Source organism: Pseudopodoces humilis, chromosome 9, assembly GCF_049639895.1.
Source record: "Pseudopodoces humilis isolate 2021_Gansu_Grassland_sample_001 chromosome 9, ASM4963989v1, whole genome shotgun sequence".
NCBI lineage: Eukaryota > Metazoa > Chordata > Aves > Passeriformes > Paridae > Pseudopodoces > Pseudopodoces humilis.
Window position 1 is genome coordinate 23,944,523 of NC_142208.1, and position 21,778 is coordinate 23,966,300.

General features: G+C 41.2%; 1 protein-coding gene across 1 annotated transcript in view; it reads left to right on the plus strand.

Annotated features, from left to right (window-relative positions):
- The window catches only part of CNNM2 (cyclin and CBS domain divalent metal cation transport mediator 2), a 115,679-nt gene that overhangs the window by 71,488 nt on the left and 22,413 nt on the right, over positions 1 to 21,778 (plus strand). Inside the window, exon 2 of the mRNA XM_014250097.2 lies at positions 19,610 to 19,753. Within this exon, the coding sequence (XP_014105572.2) occupies positions 19,610 to 19,753 (144 nt within the window). The remainder of the gene's footprint in view (positions 1 to 19,609; positions 19,754 to 21,778) is intronic.

The following is a 21,778-nucleotide window of genomic DNA, read 5'->3' on the forward strand; positions in this document are numbered from 1 at the left end:
GTTGAGGTGGGGAAAAATGTTTTGTGTCTAGTAGCAAATAAGATGTGAGACTGAGTGAGTGAAAGTTCTTTTAGGAAAATAGTTGAATCTTATACTAACTTAAGCCTGATAAGAAAGCTTATCTCTGCACACTTGAGAAGCCACAGCAGGTCCAGTGACTTCTCTTAGCACACATTTGCATTGGTAAAGGGCTGTTCTATCACTTTATGTAAACTAAACCACCGTGACTGACCAACTCTTCTTGCAAGAGGTATTTGTACACTCCTGCCTTTGAGTTCATGTCCATTCTGGTACAAGTTGGGATGGTGAATGAGCAGTCCTGCAGGGCACATGCCACACATGCAGTCCCTTTACTGCTGTAAATCTGTATCTGGGTAAGGAGTGAGATATCTCCATTCAAGGACATTAGTGTGGCTACAGTGCAGTGTATCATATCCCTGCATTCAAACCTTCTCTGCCTAGAGAGCTGCAAAGAGAAATGTTGGAAAATTTAAAAAACAAAAAGCATCTTTCTGCATTATTTTGGGTAAGCTGTCTGATAAAAATTACTTTCCAAGGTGGGATTTTCTAGCATTTTCTGCTTTGTCTGGGTTTAGTATATGTGCCTTTAATATGCAGGAGAGAGTATCTGTGCCACTTCCTCAGTAATCAGTAATCTCAGTCAGGTTTGATTTGTTTGGTTTGCGAACCGAGTGCTGTCACACAGGACTTGCACTTCACAGAGCAAAAGCTGAACAGAGGGATTGATGAGCTGAGAAGGTCCCAGGGCGGGCTAGCTCAGCTGTCAGTGACACGTTTGTAGTTCCCTCTGTCTTTGCCTGAAAATCCTAGAATGGGCTATGACTCCATGCACGAGCAACGTGCAAGAATATGTTGAAGCGGGGTCCAAAGCAGAAATCTCTTGCCTTTCATTTTAGGCTATTTAGTTTGCTTCTGTGTTGTCCTCCTCAGAACTAGCAGGCTAAACCTTGAGATTATGTTTGTCATAACCCCCATAGACAATCCCTTCTTCCTGCAATTACAGCTCTTCTGAGGCATAGTCCCTTATGATAGAATAATTTGGCTTGGGACATTTAAAGGTCATCTAGTCATGTATCTAAAGAGCACAGGAAGCACCAAATTTCCTGCTTGCCAAATGTCCTACCTGCCTGCCAATCCTGCATTGGAGTGGAGCAGGGACAGTTCACTGGAGAGCCTCCTGTACTGAGTCTTGGGCAGGTTTCAGTCTGGTACTCTGTGTGCTGGGGCCTTCTTCCATCAGGAGCCACAGGTCACATTCCTTCCCAGCTCTTATTCTAAAGCAGTGGGCTTTGGTTGCCAAATAAGTGTTTTCAGGCAGGAAAGAATGTTTTGTGGAGGGGATTTACCTGTTAGTGGATTAGGCTATCCCAGAGTCAGTGGCCTTGCCAGCTCCAAAGAACCTGCCCACTGCTGCCTACTTTGAAAGCTTTTCTTTCTTGCCCCTCTTGCAACCATGCTCTGCAGGACTCTGCTGCTGGTGGGAAATTTGCTTGTTTCCCCAAAGTCTTGAGCAGGTAAGCATAGGAAAGGTGTTGATCAGGACTGCTGTTTTCAGGGATATTGTTTTATCTTCCAGAGGGGAGACCAGAGCCTAACTTCAACAAGGCTTTACAGCACATTGTCGATTCTTAAGTTGTCCCAGGACCTCTGAATGACCAACCATCAATTAACTCTGACCTCTTGTGGTTTCAAAATCTGCATCCAAGTGCTGTGGTTGGACTCTGTCTCAAACCCCTGACCACAGCTATTTTTAAGCAGGGATGGAAGGCCGAGATCTTCTGGAACTCATTAGCTTTCCCCACTGCTGCTCTGCCTGGCTCCTTCCCCATCCATCAGAGACACTGTTGTGTTAGTGTGGACAGCTCATCCTGTTCATCACTGCTGTGGCACAACAGGGCTGCAGCTTGAGATACCTGTGCTGCCTTTGTGTGGTGCTAAAGCCTCTCCAAGTGGCCTCATTGACTTAGGAAGCAACTTCCAAGCCCAAATTGCCTGGTCTTGGTGTTTTCTTCCTTCACCGTGGCTTGCCCTTCCTCTTCTGTTCATGTTTTTGTTTTTCTTGGGAACATCCAGTGGTGTATTTGACCTCCTATGGGTCAGGGTAGAGCTACAGGCGTTCCTGTAGCTCCTTGCTCAGCTGTCTGGCTGCCCACACCACGCTTGTTTTCCCATGGCAGCTGACCACCTGCTGATGTCCAGCTCAGCCTCTCCACCATCCGACAGCTCGGCAGAAACCCCAGGGGCTTTAGCTCTCCTTACAAAGCGCTAACTTGATTATTGGACTTTGGATTAAAGTAAAGGCTTTGGGAGCACAGCACAGATCACAGCGTTAGTCCACTGAGACGTGTGCCTAGCAGCAGGGGTGTGTTTCCTTTGGGTTTCATATTGGATTAGAAATGCTTTCTTTTGGGGGCCAGATTGTCATTCTCAGACACTGTAGTCAGTCTTACTATCAGCCCTATGAAGACTAAATGTCTAAAGGAAGTGACAGAAATAGATCTGTTTGTTTCCAAAACAAAACCTTTTGGTCCAGAGAAAAGATACCTGCCTCTTGGGAAAGAGGAGAAAGCTCCCATCTCTCTTACTTGTCTGAGCTCAAGGTCTCTTGTCCTTTGTCTTCGACTTGTTTCCCACTGCTTATCATTTACTAGAAAAACATTCCAGCATCTGTGCAACGCTAGACCACAAAAAAAGATGAAGAAGGGATGGATTCACTGTTTCTTCTCTATTTATAGGAAGAGAGAGATGAACCAAAAATGAGATGGGAAAATTAAAATCTTTAAATATTCTGGGAGAAATGGATGGAAAAAGGGCTGCTTTCATTGTTCACATGGTCCAGGAGACTTTCTCATGAATAGCTTCATGTAACCTCATTGGCAGCTCACTCATATGACCAGGGGGATTTCTGTGTACAAACCCCCCTCTTGTTTTAATGTATCTTATTTGCTTAGCAAGTAACTGCTACAGCAGTTGTACCTTCTTGTCCTAGCATGTTCTTCCATCTTGGTGCTTTCTGTGCTCATTCTCCAGAGTAGCTTACATACCACTGTTAGCACTTCTGATCATTTCACTTGTATTCATACTCATCTTTCTACCTTAGTTTTGCACATTTCATTCTAGTCACCATTTAATAATCTCTTAAACATTGAAGACATTTCCTTTTTTCTTTGAGAACAGTAGGCTTCTCTAAAATGTCTTTTTCTCTTGTCAGATCAGTGAAATCTCTCTCAAGCTACTTTCTTGCTGTGTGTCCCCTTGCCACTTTTGAAACTATTTCCAGGAGCACCACAATCTTCTCTCAGATCTTCTCTGCTAATCAAGTTTTACTAGTCCTGGTGTTTGGAAAAACACATCTCCTATATTAGATGGTGACATTGCTGTAGTATTTGCTTGCAGATTAGTGGTTGTTCTAGATTAAAGATTTGCACCTCATGCCCTCTGCTCTGCCATCAGAGGTTGGCTCTGACCCATTGCAAGAAAAGAAGGAATTGTTTTCAATCTAGGCTTTTGAAAGGGTGTTTCATGGCAAGGTGTTAAAGTGGGAGGTGTAAGGGGAGAGTGTGGTGTTGCCTTGAATGCAATGAGGAATTTATGGCACCAGATGGAGGGTGGGAACCAAGGGCTTGTCATTGGAGATGAGTGCAGGGTGGTCAAGAGCTTCCCATTTGTTCTTGTACCATTTTAAATGTCTCACCCCTGCACATCTGGAGTAGCATCAACCTCAGCTGTGCTCTCTGCCACAAGTTCTTTTATACCTCTCCTTTTGCTCATAAAATGTTTCCTAGCATTAGCTGCAAAGCCTTCCCTCAGAGCTCATCTCCTGTGATTCTGGCAGGAATCAGCCATTTCGCAATGGCCACACCACCAGGCCAATTTGCTGATATTTATATCTACTGGAATGGTACATGTGATGAAACACATCATACTCTTCTTGCCATCATCTTCCTGCTCCTTCTGCTCCCTTGTCCTCGTTGAGGCTGGGGAATGCTGGCCTCTCTCCTTCTTGCATTGCCATGGCTCCCATGTGGATTACTGTACAGGAGCAGGCAAATTACTAGGTACTCTAATGAGCTGGAGCAGAGATGGTGGTTTGAGCACTGATTCAAATGCTCCCACAGTGGAAATAACATGAATCTAGTTTGCAATTCTCAGAGTTCCTCCCTTTCCTTCTCTTCCCCCTCTGTGATATTTTGTTTCTGTTGATAATTCTCTAAATGCCACCTTTAACAAAACCACTGTCTCCAGTCCCTAATTTCAGCTTTCCTTAGAAATACACCCGTGTGGGATCCAGCACTCAGTGTCCCTCTCAGGGTTGTGTTTGCTCTCCCTTTCTTCCCAGGGCCCTCTGATGACCAGCACTCTGTGCTTTCTCTGGCCTGCAGCTCTTCCGCTGTTGAGTTCTGTCATTTGACCACTCTGTGTGGTGCTTGGTCTCCATGTTCATCATGTAACCTCAAGCTAAAGTCACTAGGAAGGATATCCTTACTGTGCACGGACCTGTAACAATTTGATTTCAGGCTTTTGTGTCTTGGTTATTGTATACTGTAAAGGAAGATTGCTTAATATTTTCTCCAGAAAATTATGCAGTGTGGTGAATTTTTAATTTTTTTTAGCTTGTGTCCAAGGACTATTTCAGATGTCTCAGTAAAAGGTACCTTAAAAACAATAAGCCTTTTGTCAATAGAGAGCTCAGTATTACAGGGTTCTGCATTCCCACTGAGCATTTTTAGCAGTCCATAAATTGAAAAAGGTTGAAGACCATTGTTGCAGTCAATTTGGCAAGTCATTTTCTTTGAGTTGTTACACTGCATAAATATTTTATTGTCCTGCCAAGAGCTGTTGTTCTGCCAGACATGTCATCATCTCAATGAATAATAGATCTGAGCTCCTGATCACGTGTGATCTTAAAAGAACTTGGTGTTCCTGTGAAGCTGGGTAGATGTGCAGTTCCTAGTCCCAAGATCTCCAACTATTATTGTTCTGTGGTCACCACACTCATCTAGTCTTGCTCTAGGTTAGAGAGTGGTACTCTTGCCTTGTGCCCTGAATAGCAGAACCTATTATATAATTAATAATTTCCAGCCATCAAGAAGGTGATAATGCTGTGCAGTGGAACAGAGATCTCTAAAGTTTTGGTAAGAAAACCCTGACATGTTACTGTTTCAGTTGTACAGTTGAGTTTATTTATCCTTGGTCCCATTGGCTTTTACAATTATTTGACGCAGCAGAAGTTACAGGGGAAGAGAGGAGACAATTTAGCATCAACAGCTTTTTGGTTAGAAGAGAATCCAGTTGTCATGGAAATAAGCAGGTGAGATGCCACCAGCCTTTAAAGATTGAAAGAAATATTGTAATTTCTGTAAGGCCATCTGCCACTCCTGTTACACACAGCTATTGCCTGAGTCCCTCCACTAAACTCCACTAATAGTGCTTTACATTAGTTTAATTTAGAAAAAAACCTTGATCTGCTAATTGTTCAGGGCATGCAAGTGTTCTTTTTATTGATGGTAATTGTTGGTAACTATGGTACCTACAAATGGTAACTGCAAAAGTGTGTGGCCTTTATTGCTGAAAGCTCTCCTTCTCACAAAAGCCAGGATTTTGTACACAACAAGGAAGTCATTCAAGCAGGGGGTTTGGGATATGTTGAACAGGCTCCTGTGACTGAAGTGGATAGGATAGTTCTTGAGCAGATGTGATGAGATGGGTTTGAGAGTTGGGGTACTCTTCATTTTACTAATTCCCCTGGGAACATGGAAAAAGTATTTAGATTTTATCTCTTAAAAAAATATCTCTCATATTTTCTGCTTGTTTTGTTTCCCTCAGCTTAAACACCAAAATGGATTAGTCAATTCTACATTCATCTTCTGGTTAAATGCAAGAAATGTGTTTGGGACACCAAACCATGGAGAAATAATTAGAGAGTGAAAGTCAAACCTTTCAGACTTGTGTAGATAAGTCTTGAAGAATTTTTGTCACCTTCCTGTTACTACCAAAGTACATTTTTTTCATACACATGGGGCATTACAGTGTGGAGCACTCTCAGAAGGGCAACATTTATGGTAGTCATTTGAAATGCTTTGTCTTAGGGAAGCTGATGGTCTTCTGTTCCCCAGGAGGAGATGAGCTTTAGAAGAGGACCCCAAGAAGACTTCTTTGTGCCTCTCTTGTGGCTCATGACAGATTTTATTGGAATGCAGGAGGGGAAAAAAGGAAAAGAGTGAACTAGATGTCTCTTCAGTGAGAACCTCTTGGACTTGTCTCCTCGTTTGTTTATTTTGTTGTGTATTTCTTGTGTCAGAGAAGTTCTCAAGGGAATTTACCATTCAGCATTTCATGGAGAGATTAACATAAATCTGAGAGGTTTTTTTTCTGCTTTGTGTACTTCATGGCAAAGCTCCCTGGAACTTTAATTCTTTTTGTTGTTGTTGTGTGTGACTTCAGTTCTATGAACTAATATTAGTTATACAGTGAGGAGACATCTATATATAAACATGGAATTTTGTATGTTTCCATATATACTCATGTTTCTATATATAAGCAAAATCCTTTCATAGGAATATTTAAAAATATGTGTCACATTTTGTTGTGTATTTTATGGTGGGAAAGTGTAATCGGAAAAAATGCATTTAGATCTTGTGGGACAGTAAGGTAAAATAGCTACTTGTGTGAACTGGATCTTTTTTTAGATGCAGGCACTACAGAAATAGCCAAGTGATAGCCCCTCTGTGAACTCCAAATGCATTTCCTTTTGCCAGGGCTCACTGGTCTGTTTGTCTAACCCTTGTAAGGACAGGGATGCAGTGACTCTGGCCAGGCTCCTGGCTCCTGGAAGGACGGGGACCTCTACAAATGAACCTGCTGTATGCTGAGATGCAGAGCAGTAGATCATACCTAGTCCATAATATTTAGACTAAATGTGTATTTGAGCTCTTCTTGGAAATATGTAGTGTTTCGACTAAATTGTACGTGGTATAAAGTCAGGGTTTATATAATCATTTTTATTCATGGCTTTCTAGTAAATTTGTTTGGGTTTTGTTCTTTACTATTGTAAAGGAATGACAACGTCTTCCTGCAAGTGGAAATTACAGCAATATTTTGAAATTTGTCATTTTCTGTCATTTGGAGGCTGGCATAGTCACTGCTACTGCTGTGAAGGAGGTTGCTTGTGGGAATTAGTTTTTTTGTCTAGTTGTTTATATTTGGTTTGGTTGGGATTTTGTGTAGGTTTTTTTTTAATTAGTTTGTTGTTTATTTCTTTCCTTACCTGTCTTAGTCCTCCATAGCTTTAAAAGTAATTGATTTACAAAAGTTACAAATACCATGTTTCTGTAAGTTTCATGAAAATGTGATTTGTGGGTAAGAGAGGAAATTTTTCCTGTTGCTCCCTCTGAGGTAGGGCTGAGAGCTCAGCCCTGACCTGTTCTGTGCAGACAACATCACCCGGCTCTACCTGCGTTTGTGGGTGGTCTTTCTTGAACAAACAGAAGATGCAGGAAGAAGCTGAAAAGTGGCAGACCCCAAGAAAGAGTCTGGCTGGGAATCTTTAGTTTTTCAAACTCTCGTGCCCAAGTCCATGGACATTCTCCTGTGAACTACATATAGTGACAGACATTTGTTCTGCTATTGTTAATATGATAGATAAATATTGTTGTTTATACTATAGATTTAATTGCAAGTCCTCAGAGCCTAGCAGACTGGTTTTCTGGTTGGGGTTTGTGCTGCTGTGGCGTACTCAGAATGTTTGGATTTTCAAGCAGTCACGGAAGAGAACAGTGAAGCATGTGTATTGCATATTGCGTGACCTAACTGTCCATGTCTCTTCTAGCAGAAGTTTGAGCTGTTTTACTTTAGTGTTTATTGGGATGTAGAAGTATTCAGCCTAATCCTAGCTAAAAATAAACAAATGCAAGGCAGAAGTCACAGCAGTAGGACACTATTTCTCTGAGGCCATTTCCATGGTCAGAGTGTTTCAGGGATGCTGGTATTGCATTCTCAGTGTGGGTACAGTTTCATGGGCAAAGCTGTACGGATTGCCTGAGTTTTAATTCACGCTCTGCCCTCACAAGGGATGCCAAACTGCCCTGTTCCAGTGGATTCAACCATGGTAATTGAGGTTGTCTCCAAACCTAGTGGAGTTATGCTTCACTGTAACTCTTGTGAGTGTTGCAGGAGTTGTTGAGTACATCACATGAATGGATTGAAGCTGTGTGTACCAGACACACAGACACTTATAAGCCCTAGCTGTCCTGAGATACCTGGATGCAATGCCATTACATGGTGTTAGTATAAGAGCTTAGACAGGTCTGTCTAAGTATTAGGCTTAGGCAAAATCAAAGAGATTCTCTAACCCACACATTTACAAACAAAGGTGAACAGTCTTAAAAAGACGGTAGAGATCTGCCCCTTGCCAGAGGAGATTAAATGAAAAAGTGTTCTGCTTAGATCAATAACCCCATTCATTCCCTATAAGATGTTATGGCACTAAGCTTGTTCTAGAGTAAAATTGTCAAAATAAACAGCCTCAAAAGTCAGGGGTATTAAAGCTGGTATTTAGGTTTTTTGTGAGCAAATACATTCAGATTAGTTTTGGATGGGGCTAAAATAATGATACAGACTTCTGCAGAATAATAAAGAAAACCGGGCTGTCTCTACTACATCTTCCCTGAGCTAAGCATCATGAAAGAAGTGCTATTCTCACAGAATTCCTGTTATGTCACTAAATTATTACAGCTCTTCATGTAAATATTTGACAAGGAGAATTTGAATAATATTGTAATGTAGGTGTGAGTCACATGTCATCCCCTGTCATCAATACCCAGCAATTGGAAAACTGTTCAGTCTTTTGGAGCAAAGGAACTCTTCATCACAGCAAAAATAGCAAGTGGCAAGTTCAGCAATGCAAGCTTTTAAGACTCCTTTTTCTTGTCTTCATTTATCTCCAGTGTCTTCTTGCTCAGGGGCAGGGCTCTCACTTCAGCTTATCTCCAGTTCTCCCCAGTGGCTGTTGCTGATGGAGCAGGGCTTTGCTGTCTTATCTGAGAGGTTTCCTTCCTCCTTCAAGAGCTCTGGACAAACACAGCTTACCAGATGGCTATGCAGTGTGGCTCAAAAAACCCACTAATTAGATGGTTATTCACAAATGGAAACTTTGAGAAGTTTTTGTATCAAGTTAGTAATTAAAACTATTAATAGCATAATTGCCACGGAGATTGATCTTTGAAGTTCCCATTTCTACAGTATGACCCCGTAGTGCCATTTTTCAGAAAATTAATCTTGCCTTTTGTGGTTGAAAAGATGATGTTGTATTACTAATTCACTTGAAAATCTTACATTCATGGGTAATTGATAACTCCTAGGAACAAAGCCAGGCAATTTATATTTATTCTTAGAAAAGAGTAAGAATGCATTCAAATGTACCATCAGAATTGTCATTTTTTCAAACAAGACAGCTTCCTGTAATGTTTCCTTTTCTTGGGGATGATGAGTCAGCATTTGAAGCAATTCTTTCAACTTCTTTGCATGATGGGCTTTAAAAGTAACACAAGATCTACTTAAATCCATAGCAAAATGCAAAATTAGGGGTTTTCCCCTTCTCTATATATTATTGTATTATTATTTTGCAAAAACACTGCAGTTTTCAGGGATTTAGATATCTGTGATGCCCAGCTCTGAAATCACAGGTGCTCTTCTGTCCTTCTGCTTTGATTTCAGACAATTCCAGTATGTCTTTCGGATGGTTTAAGTTACTTCTCCCCCCCAAATCCGTAACAGTTGCTGTGTTCTCGATGAGGAGGCACAGATCTGAATCCAGCTGTGATCTTTGTTATTAGCTAAAATAGCACCAAAGCAAAGTGAAAATGGGACCTATGAAAGTTTAAATCTGTTGCTCCTGTGAAGTTCTTGGTTCTAGAACTTTGAGTGTGTCTTGGTACTTTTCTACATTTCGGTGTGCCATACCTTTAGTTTTTGAAAGAGTCACTTTCCAGCCAGAGGATATTCCCACTTCCCCTTGAACTTGCTGGCACTGTGAAGCACAGTTTTGTGGCAGCTCTTCCTGCAGCACTACCCCTCATGGGACCTGACCCAAACCAAGAGCCAGTGGGAGAAGGTGGCTTTGTTTCTTGTGCCTGCAGATTGCTGCAGTGTCCTTGGAGCTGTGCTGCACGGCTGGGGAGTTGCTCTGTAATGGCAGTGTGTGAATCCTTGTGCCCGTGTTGTGTTCCAGAGAAATAAATGTGCAGTGTCAGAGCTCACGTGGCCCAGATCCTGCGCTCGTGCAAAGTCAAGGTCACTGCCGCCAGTTGTGTTTTAGGGGTGTGTTTATCCCACAGCTTTGGGCACTGTGCACACACAAAACTGCTCTAGGGCTTGTACAGACCCTGCTGGATGAAGGTGGTGTCACCAATTTAGAAAGTTAACAGGGTAGCTTTTTGTTAATCTTTCCCTGGCTTCTGCCACAATATAAATTTGAAAGCCTTGCACTGAGCTTGAAAAATCTGATGGCGCCATCGACCAGGCTGGGTTTGGAGCTGCTGGAATTGCAAACTGCATGTGATATAAATGGCCTGAAGTAAAACAAGTCATTAAAATAGAATATTAATGAACTAAGATGCTGGTAACACAAGAACCCTTTTACATTTATATCCTAAATAGTGAACTAAAAGTAAACTATAGGAGCTGCTGCTGCTGCTGCTGCTAATAATAATAATAATAATAATAAAAGAGTGTATATCCAGCCCCAATTCCTTTCACGACCCACAGTCCCAAGATGCTGCTCTTCCTTTTCAGCTCATGCTCTTTGCTCTCAGCATGGTTTAGGTCCTTATGTAAGCCTGCTGGCCTCAGCTAACCTTCTCCTAATGTCCAAACATGTTTCTGTTGTGCCTTCTAGTACTTTACCTTTGTCGGATTTAAAAATCCCATGGTGTAGATGCCAAAATCTAGAAGCTCCCTGAATTAAACCCAGTCTGTTCTAGGAATTGAGGGAGGCAGGATTAGAGGACGGATTAGATCAGTAGGATTTTTGGCTGCAGTAATACAGAACAAGGCTGTTGCTGTCGGTGTCATGTTTTGGTTACCTGAACATCAAAGTCATCTGAGTTCATTGTTGTTTTGGATTGACTTCTATTTTTGTTGCTCATAAACACACATCTCTCAATGTTCTTGTTTTCATTTAGTGGATTAACTCTTGGGTTGTGGTAGCAGCCTGTTGGACTGGAGGAGACTAAGGAGGTGACAGTTTATCTCCTGACCCCTTATAAAGTGCTTAAGAAATTGTCCCCCCTAGGGCAGGGAAGGCAGAAGAAGTTGGGGTGGGAGAAGTCAAAGCAGCAATGCCAAGCTGCAGGAGGAGATGCTGAGCAGACCATGGCAGACAGGGGTCATTGCTGTGGATCCCAGGCTGAAGGACACATCTCTCAAAGGATTCAGCATTCAGCCAGCAGCCAGGCCCCACCGATGCCAGAATCCAAGATCTCTTCTCTCCGTCTGCTGGACTGAGGTCTGGGGAGGACCTGGAGCTCAGCAAACCCAAGGTTTTGCACTCCCTCTGCTGGCAACACTTCTGCCGGCCAGTGCCTGCTCTTCATCCCTGAAGGAATGCTGAAATCAGTGGGACCATCTTGAACAAACAGGGAAGTAATAAAATTAGTATGGCTCCTTTTTAGGGTGCTTGAACACAAAAAAAATTCCTTGTTGATCATGCTGTATAGGTGCAAGTCAGTAAGGAGATGCATTTCTTACACTTCCTTCCAGAAGGTCATTACTTGCCTTGGGAAGTGGGGGCACAGGGGAAATTACATCAGCGTAAGTCACACTTCAGTATCTTTTGAATCCAGTGTGGAAGACTTGAACCATGACCAAGAATGACTTCAATATTATGTTTGCTTGCCTTGAATTTTATCTGAACTTTTTTGTTCTCTGTCAGTCCAAATAGTCCTAGGCCTATCTCCAGATTCAGTATTTTCTCTTCTTGTTACCACCTCCTCTCTCAACTTTAGTTTGCTGCACTTCTGAAGTGGTTCCTTAATTTTGTTTTTAAACTTCCACCCAGTTTATCATCTCAAGACACCAGTGTTCTGGTGTCACAACCTTGTATTTAGGTTAGAGCCCAGATAGGTGTCCAAAAATACCTTGTTTTGGGGAGAAGTTTCTTTCTCAAGTGTTAGGTTTTCCTTCTCTTCTTCTACTTCAGATCCAGTGGATACTTCTCTAAAACAGAAAAATGCTTCCAGTTCAGGGAAGCAGCTTGTGTTTTTTCATTTACTAGGCTGAAATCAGAGTTCTACCAACACTGAGAGCAGCCCAGCTAGTGGTGTGCATTCTACACCCTTGTGGAGCCTGGTTATTGTTAACCCCAGCCATATTCAGCACAAATTCCCTACTGCAAAAGCACTGCCTGGTTGGGAAGCATTGCCATGTAGTTCATGGCAAGGGAGTCATTAGTAATGTTCAAGGAGTTTCTGAAACTTTTTCTCTTCACTTTCCAATTTCATTTGTGATGCCTGCCTACACCTTGTAATAGTGTTCCCTAAATATTCTCACATCTGATTCCTCCCTAAGATTTCTGCTGTGGTAGCAGAGCTCTGAATTGAAATTACCTTTTTTCCTTACACTCAAATTATTTCTGGTTCCCAGCTAATTTCTTTTGCTCGTGTACCTATGGAGACTTCCCCACTTCTGATCTGAGTTGCTTGCCAGGTTGGGTTCAATTGCAGGTAAAGCTGCCTCTTTCTAGAGCTGTGCTCTCACGTTTAGAAGCAGCAGCAAAGCAAATGAAGTTTGTCAGTTTGTGTCTCACCAAGGTCCTACCAGAAGGCAGCAGCAGAGCTGGAGCACCTACAGACTGATAGGCTGGTGTAGATGGAAAATGTTAGCTCATCGCTTCTCTTCCATCTGCCACAGGGCACTGGAGAATTATTGAGTCCTTTCAAGGAGCTTTGTCCAGTCAGGTTTTCAAAGTTGCAAGTAACTGAGCTTCTGTCGTTTCCCTTGGGAAAGTATTCCTTACAAATACAATTCTCTGTCAGGAAGTCATTCTGAAACTCTCCCTGATTTTCGCTTTTTTTGGTGTCCTCCCACTAAATGGACTTTAACACAAAGAGTCTATTTAAAGTGCTACTTTTTTATTTTCCTGTGAAGGCTGATGTGGTTTCTAGTTAATGTTTGTACGAGACTGAGCTCGCTGGTTTAAAGGAGAATCACTGTATTCCCAATGGTTGTGCTGATACTTTCACTCATTTACTTTGAGGGTCTGGATGATTTTCATGTGGCAGTATTAAATAAATGTTAGTTATCAGGTTCCCTTCCCAAATATATATTAAAAATTACATGTTTTGCTGCTGAAAAGAGCAAGATCTGAAAATCCTAGTCTAAACCTTCATGTTTTTGCAGAAGTTTCAAGTTTCTCTTGATTCTGTGAATGGTGTTGAGTTATGAACCCAAAGACAGTGTGCACCAGTTTGTGTGTGTGTGTTTGGAGAAAGTAGCAGTCTGATTTGCCCCGCTGAAAATAACCCAAGTGAAAAAACAAACAGCATGAATGCAAATTTTTGCTAATAGAAGGGAGATTTAATGTCCTTGAACTGTGGTGCAGAAAAGAAATTTAGGAAAACACTTTTTACTTTGGTATAATTGCTTGTAAGCCAGGGCTACTCCAGAGGGAGTTATTTTTAATGGATAAATTATACAACATGTTTTAAAATTGATTGTTTTGAATAATGTGTTTTTGAACCTGTGAATCTCACTGACAGACCAGTGTTTACTTTTGTGCAAATCAGTCAAAACAAAAACAGTCCCATAAGATTAAACAGGGAGATTTTTCAGAAGCACAGATTGTTAGTTAGCAAATTCAAGGGCAGCTAAACACCGCATGGGATTTTTCTCCATGTCATTGAAGGCACGTTAACAGGCTTAAAGTTCCAGGGCACTAACCAACAGCAAACTGGTTTTAACAAAAACGGACTAGCCTGATTCTTGTTTTACCACAAATTGACTTAACAAGAATCTTCTGTTTTATAAATGTCTACCACAGCTTTGATTTAACACTGATTTTTCTTTTTAATTTTTTTTAAAGGAAACCAGGGGCCTTTAGTGTGGGGAAATAACACCTACAAATCTCCCCAGTTACTGAGTTCATAAAGCTCCTTTGGCAGAAATAGAGGCATTTCAAGTTGCTTTCTCATTGTGTAAGCTTATACACATCACTGCAGGTTGTGGCTCACTGCTCAGAGACCCTAAGTTACACCTTTGCTCTTGTATCACTCATTTCTAGGAACCTGTGTTTGCTCTAAAGCTATGGCAGCAGTACTGTAATTTTCTGCAGCATAGTCTGGCTAGTAGTATCATTTTGTTATTAAATTTGGTCACATGCAAGGCCATATTATGGCACTGCAGATCAGTAAAACTTCCTGTCTTTATATATCCTTATGTACTGAAAGTTTTGCAATTGTTTTAGAAATTCAGGAATGAAAATTCAGCAATGAAGTTTGGCCTGGGATTTCAGTCAGACCTCCCTTCAAAGTCTCTTAAAATCACTGGGTAATTTTGGAAGGGACTTCTGGAGGTCATTTGGTCCAACCCCCTCTTTGGAGCAGGCCAACTTCGAAGTTGACTCAGGTCACTGAGTTTTGAATACCTCCAGAGTTGGAGATTTCACTGCCCCTCTGGGCCCCTGTTCCAGTGTTTGACCACTCTTGGGAGGAACAAGTTTTCATTATTTAAAGAGAGTCTCCATGATTGAAATTTGTGTTTATTGTCTCCCATGAGTATCTAGCTCAAAGGTCTCTAGTTTTGTGTTCTCCATAGCCTACTATGAGGTACAGAAAGACTTCTGAGTCCTTTATTTTAGCCTTTTCTTTGCGAGACTCAGCCAATGCAGTGCCCTCTGCTTTTCCTTATGCATCATGGGCTTCAGCTTAGGATCCATCCACCGAAATGTTTCAGTTTCTTCATGTCTTTCTTGTACTGGAGAACCCCAGACTGAATGCCAGCGCTGCAGCTGTGGTTTCTCAGGTGTCAAATAAAGAGAAATAATCCATTCCCTTGACCTTCCAGCTGCATGTATGCTGATGTCAGCACACAGTTCCTTTTCACTGCTGCAGGGACACGCTGCTGACTCCTGTAGTGTGTTCACCCAGCCAGTCAGTCCCCAGTGTCAGCACATGGCATTGTTTTCTACCAGGTTTATGACTTTGCATTTGCATTTATTGAACTCCGTCATGTGTCTGTCATCCCATTTCTTCTGCCTGTGTTTCTGTGGGGAAGTGGCATGTGAGAGTGGTGTGTTGGGTACAGCTCCATCCAAATGACAAAACTCTTCATGGAATCAGTTCTGTGTTTGACCAGAGCAGATCTTGAAGAGATGTTTCCATCTCTGGTTTGAACTGCTTGACAGTAATCTTGAGGTCCTTGCTCTGAACATATAAATGCCTCAGGATTAAAGGGAGAATTTTCCCCCACAACATATTTTTCAAGAAATTGTCATGATACAGTAAGAGAATAAGTATTTCAGGCATTTTTTTCTTCCAGTTCTGTTCTGTGTGGTCAGTGAACCACATGGACTCCCAGGAGCTCATTCTAGGTTCACTCACTCATGCGGATTTAACTAAGCATCTTCATGTTTCTTAATTAGCTTAATAAATTAATCAGAAATTCTACAGAGCAAAACCTAAGCTGAACGGCAGGGTTTTAAGCAATGGGATGAGACTGGATTTATGTTTACCAGAACTGCTTGGTGCTTTAGCTGCCTGTGAATGTAACTGAGAGATTACCATTTGTCACAACAGGTGCCATGTGCAGGTACCAGCTCCACACAGGCCCTTGGTGGTGTCACTGACTCGCTGTACGGGGGATGCTGAGGCAGAAAGCAAACACTGCCTGCCTGTGCCCACAGAGGAGCTGTGGGTCACACATCACGTTTCTGCCTTTATTGTCAGACCTGGCAGTTTTGTAGAGCTGCCCAATTGCTAAATCTCGTTGTATCAACACTTAAAGCAAGGGTTTAATTAAAGAAACATTAATGGCATCCTTGAAGTGTGGTTAGAGACTGTGGCCAGAAAATCAGTGAAGTACAGCACTTCCCATACACCTATTTTCTATGTTTAATTTGTGTTCTGCTTTTAAAGCCCTAGGAATATTATATGCAGCCCATATTTTCTTACCTGCTGGATATTTACTTCATTCAGCTCCTTACTGGATATGTACTGTTTGTCTTTAGCAGTGGAAAATACAAACTAAAACTGCCCTTTTTAAGTTGAATAAAATAGCATGACCATTGCCAGTGGCCTGATAAAGTCTTTGAATAAAGCTGTAGACAATTTCTGTTTCAAACACTCAGAGGAGTAATTATTTTACTTACAGGCCACTTTTACAGTTGAGCACATGCTGTGTTGTGCTCTTTTACTATGTATGAAGAGGTCTTTGTGCTCCTAGCTTTTCCTTTAGCCTTTTATGTCTTGATTACTTCCATACATGCAGGGTATTTTGCAGTCTTCTGTGGTGAGAGGGCAGCCAGTCTGGGAATGCATCTTCATAACATCTCCGTCACCACCTCTGGCTCCACTGTCTGGTGATTTCTTGCAAATTATTGGATCTGGGTCAAAATTATCTTGCAAAGACACAAGAAATGTGATTTCCAGATCTGGTCTGTCTCATCAAATAATTTAATGATCTTTGAAGCCAGTAGAAAGGAAAGAGAAAACTTGGGGGCAAAAGGCATCCTTTTAAGGGCAGCTTATTAGATTGGGCTAAATACATCTGACCCCATCAAAGTGTTTGGTTGATGAAAGTCTAGAACAGGAAAACTTGACAGTCAGGAGGGAAGAAAGGTTAGTGTCACCATGTGTGTGTATAATTTGTCTCTTTTCAACAGATAAATTCTCTGTAACATGTAGTTTATTTAATAATGAGGGTAGAACTGGAGATTGATACTACCCACCAATATCGAGTGATGATGACAAGTTTCAATGGTCTTAATACTTTGGGTGATAAGTAAAAAACCCTTAAAATTGGACATTATGGCAGGTCCAGAAAAAAAGTGTTTCTAGCCTTCTTTTTCATTGTAGAAAGTGCAAAATGCCTGATACCTCTACATAACTCCTGTCTTATCAGCTCACTTTGCTTAAGAGAGTAGCAGCTGGTGCAGATTTTGGTCACTCATTTCTCACATTAGATGCTTGGATCAGAGTCCTGCAGCTGCTCAGATGGGGAGAATATATTTTAGTGATGCTTCATTCTTGGTGGGGACCACTCTGGTGGGAAAGGCATGCAACTTGTTTTGTGGATGAAACTCGTGCCCTACTTCCCATTGTATTCCAGCTCCTCAGGTCCTTCCCCAGGCCCATTTTCATAAATCTCTGACGTTGCTTGTAGATGGATTCAGGACTCCATTGTAAGAAAAAAAAATTCAAATTTCATCACCTACTTCAGCATTATCATAGGCAGTGCAGAAGTGGAGGAAAAGGCTGGAATTTGATGATTTTTGTTCAGGCTGAAGCATGAGTGGATAGCATGGTGTTTTGGCATTTTTGATTGGTTTGTTTGTTTAATTTAACCCATTTCAACAGATCTTACCACTTACTAATATGTGAAAACAGATATCCTGAGGAATTAGCACCTGAATAGGCATATGCTAATGAGCTGCTGTGGTCTTCTCCCAAGAGATTTTGGGGTGGGGGCGGCTCCTCCTGGGGGATTTTGTGTTGGGGGCGGCCCTTCCCGAGGGGTTTTGGGGTGGGTGCGGCTCCTCCCCGATAGAAACGGTTCTTGAAGGAGTAATGTCTTTTGACTTGAAAGCAAATATACTAATATCTGGGCAGGCACTGGGAAATAAATTAGAATATTTGTTTTGTCTGTGTAATTTTTTTTTTTGTGCTGCAGTTCTTATTTAACATTGCCATGTTGAAAGGATATAATTGGAGTAATATATTACAGGGGAATTACAGTAATAATAGCGCTTAAATCTTTCACGTTTTTCTAAAGTCACTTTAATGCTGTTCATTGAGCAGTAGAAAGAGCTGGAAGTTTCGCAAGGAATGCAGAGAAATAAAACCTGTAAAACCTGGCACAGTGAAAGACTTTCAGTACAATATGAATGTTGATACTTCAAAAATCACAAGTCATCTTTCTATTAATTCGCTGTAGAATAAGGCCTCCTCAAGATAAGACTCAGCAGTGCTGTGTAGTTGGTATTTAAAGTATGTCCATCTGCATCTAAACGAGTAGCTCCAAGACAATCAGATTATGCAGTAGTTACTTTGGTGAGAATATCGCCTAAGTGGAATGGAAACTTCATTTTGAGTCTAATATTAGACCCTGCTTTGGAAAATTCCTTTTAAATGATCACAAGCTGGGAATAGCAAAAGAATTTAACTTTCGACAGACAGCATTCACCAAGAATTTGTTTTTAACTGCTTATGTTGGGTCCCTGGGAAAGCAGATGTGAAAAACTAACCAAAGTGAATTGACTTGACCTGATGCAATGTTTATATCAGTAGTTGATAAGTTTTCCTCCCTCGTCTAATTTGTTCAGGATATTTTCATTCTTTAAGCATGAGTAAGTCTGGGTTGGAATAGTTTGAATGCTTGTTAGTCTAATAATCTGAATCTTAAAACAGGCAGACATTATTGCCTATAAAGGGGTCTAAGTGAAGTTGAACTGTTTTGGTTGTCTTCCACAGTTGGGGATAAGTATAATTTTTTAGACCAGCAAAGAAGAGTGTGAGACACTGTTTCTTACCTCCTGATAGTTCAGAAAGCTTACTGATGTCTGTGTGCTTGTACTGCAAAATGCCACTTCCATTTGATGGACCCTTTGAATGACAGCTGCCAACCAAAGGTATCAAGGCCAGTTTGAAGGGTCATGATGACAATGATGATATTCTTACCGTCGTTATTCCTAAGGCAGAAAGGATATTAGGAATTAATTGTGAATGATGCACAGCTCAGGAATCTTTATAACTACTGCTAAATCTCTGCTTTTCTCTTTGTTGATCAGACAGTTGCTTTGAATAAATTAATTAATTCCTAAATGAGGTGTCATCACCCTATATGGAGAATATATAAATAAATTATTTTTGAGGAAGAGAGGAAAAAGAGGAGCTGATGGATGGGGCTGACTCTTCCCTAGCTCTATCCTGTCCCTGTGCTTCTGTGGTTTGGTCATTGTTACTGTTTTTATCAGACTTGAGGAAAACATCCATGGGATCTCACCGCTAAGGAGGGTTCCAGCCTGGCCTTCTCTGCCAATGCATGAGACAAGAAGCAGAACAACAAGATAGTATGATGAATTCAATGCCAGGGCGACAGTTTTGCTGGGAAAGACATCATAACAAGAACACTGATTTCTTTAGCTCTCTTTTAGAGCATAAGTTGGATTTATGTGATGCAGGAATGTGTATCTCAGACAGAAATCAGATTATGATTTTAAGCATCTGTTAAACTTTGCCCCTTAAACTTTTTTAATAAAGCCTGACACCAACCTTTTTGTCTTTTTATCTATACCTGCATGTCTCTACTTCTGCTGTAATTTCTTCTGATCATTCAGAAATTCCTAAAATGTCTGAATTGCTGATCTGTCTCCTTGCAGGCAAGTCTCACCTGGCTATAGTGCAAAGAGTAAACAATGAAGGAGAAGGGGATCCTTTTTATGAAGTCCTGGGAATTGTCACTTTAGAAGATGTGATTGAAGAGATCATCAAGTCGGAAATTCTGGATGAAACAGATCTATACAGTAAGTAGAAATATTTGCAGTTTGTTTGTAGATGAGAAGAAAGACTCCATCCAGGAGCAATTGTATTTATAGCTGTGTTTTGAGAGATGTTACGATGCTGATTTAAAATCTCAGTAGTCAAATTGTTGAAGAAGTTGCCGTAACAAAATGACCTGCAGATCCCTCAGATGGTCAAAGTAATTTTTGTTTATGCAGCATAGGAACCTCACTCTTTAGGCTTTGTTAATGCAGAAGCAGGACAAATTTCTTTATTTGATCCTTTTACTAGGGAGGTTTACATCTGCAACAATCTGCTCTCTCCTGCCAGCTGTTCACCACTGAGGCTTGTTAAACCTTTCTGTTACAGTGATTGTGATCTCCCACATTTTCCCCTATTGTCCCTCTGCCTCAAGGGCCTGTAGTCCATGTACTACCATACTTCAGCAAGAGGCAGGCGAATACCATGCCTCAAGAAACAGGAATGGAGTCTCTTTAGAATATCTGTCACTCATTGAGAAATCTTGAGAATGGAAAATCTTCCTCAAGGCTGAAAACCAGCCTGTCCTAAATGCCTTCCCTTTTTATCACTCAGCACGGCTCCTTTCTTCTTTGTGTTATGTCTATTGAGGAAGATGATGCTGCAGGTCAACCATTACCTGGGACTTGAGAGATCTGGACCTTTTTCTTTCCCAGAATAAAGCTTGGCCAGTTACCTAAAGTGTCTCCCTGTATCTGCACAATCTGGCCTGTGCATACAGGACTTCCTTTCAGTCATTCTTCATCTGTCTTATCTGCAGTTTGATCACTTGCTGGCAGATGCTGTTTTTCACCATGTGTTTGCGTGCAGCACAAGGATGTCTCCAGATTCTATTATAGTTGAAATAATAATTTTAAGTATCTTTAACACTGTCCAGCTTTCCTTTGCTTTCTTTCTCTTTCCTCATGGAAGGGATCGGAATGTTTCTACAGCATTTTTTCAGGCCAACCCAAGCGTCTTCTATCCTCCCTCCAAGCCAAATGCCCAATGAGCACTTTATACTGTGGGATAAACTTGTTTTTACCTGAAGTGCTTTCTGTACCTAGTCAGTATTTTATCAGTGTTTATGTACCCAAATGTTCATGTAAATCACAGCTGTGTTTCACCATGTGCTGAACAGTCTAATTACTATGTAAATCACAGAAGTCCAGTTAGTATTGATTTCTTTTCAAACCTTCACAAATGAATTGTTGGGCTAATCAGTTACAACATAATGCTTTTGAGTACAAAACTTCCTTTTGTACTCCAAAAAGATCCTATCTTTACATTTGAGATATTTACATCCCTCTGTGAGGGAAGACACTGCATATGCTTTCAATTTTCCTCCCTGCCTTGTTTGTTAAGAGAAAACACATAGATCATGCTGTGTTGTTCTTCAGGACAAAAAAAGCTTTGCCAATAGGATGTTAGAGGGCAAGGAAATGAGAATTTAATTTTAATTTTACTACTTGAAGGCTTCCTATATTAACAAAATAGAGCTGGTGAACATTGAGTTCACTTGAAACTCTCCTTCCTGGGATAATTTTATTGAAAATTCCTCATTCAGATCAGGAAGGAAACTTCCTAGGCTTCCTGGAGGATGCAGGAAACTTTTGTGGGTGACTCCTACTAAGTACCATGAAGAACTTCTAATTTTTTTATGAAGCACTGGAGGTCATCCCACTGTTTAGAGAAGAATACTGTAGCAGTAAGGGAGAGAGCAGAAATCCTAAGAAGCTTCGAGGATCACAGGAAGTGTGAGAGGGTTTGGACTTGGGCAGTCAACCTCCAGTTGGTATGGTGATGAGAACATGTATGAGAACATAGGTTTATTGAAGGTACTTTATTGCCCATGATATGTTAAGGCAGGTTATTTTTGGTGTTGCTATCACAGTGTCACTGTTAGTAACCCCACCTCTGATTCTCTTCATTATTATAGTAGTCTGTCTTGCTCAGCTCAGAGCAAGTCAGCTTGAAACCCTTGGACTGATTTGCTCTGTACTAGGTGTTTACTTTGAAAAAGAGCTTTT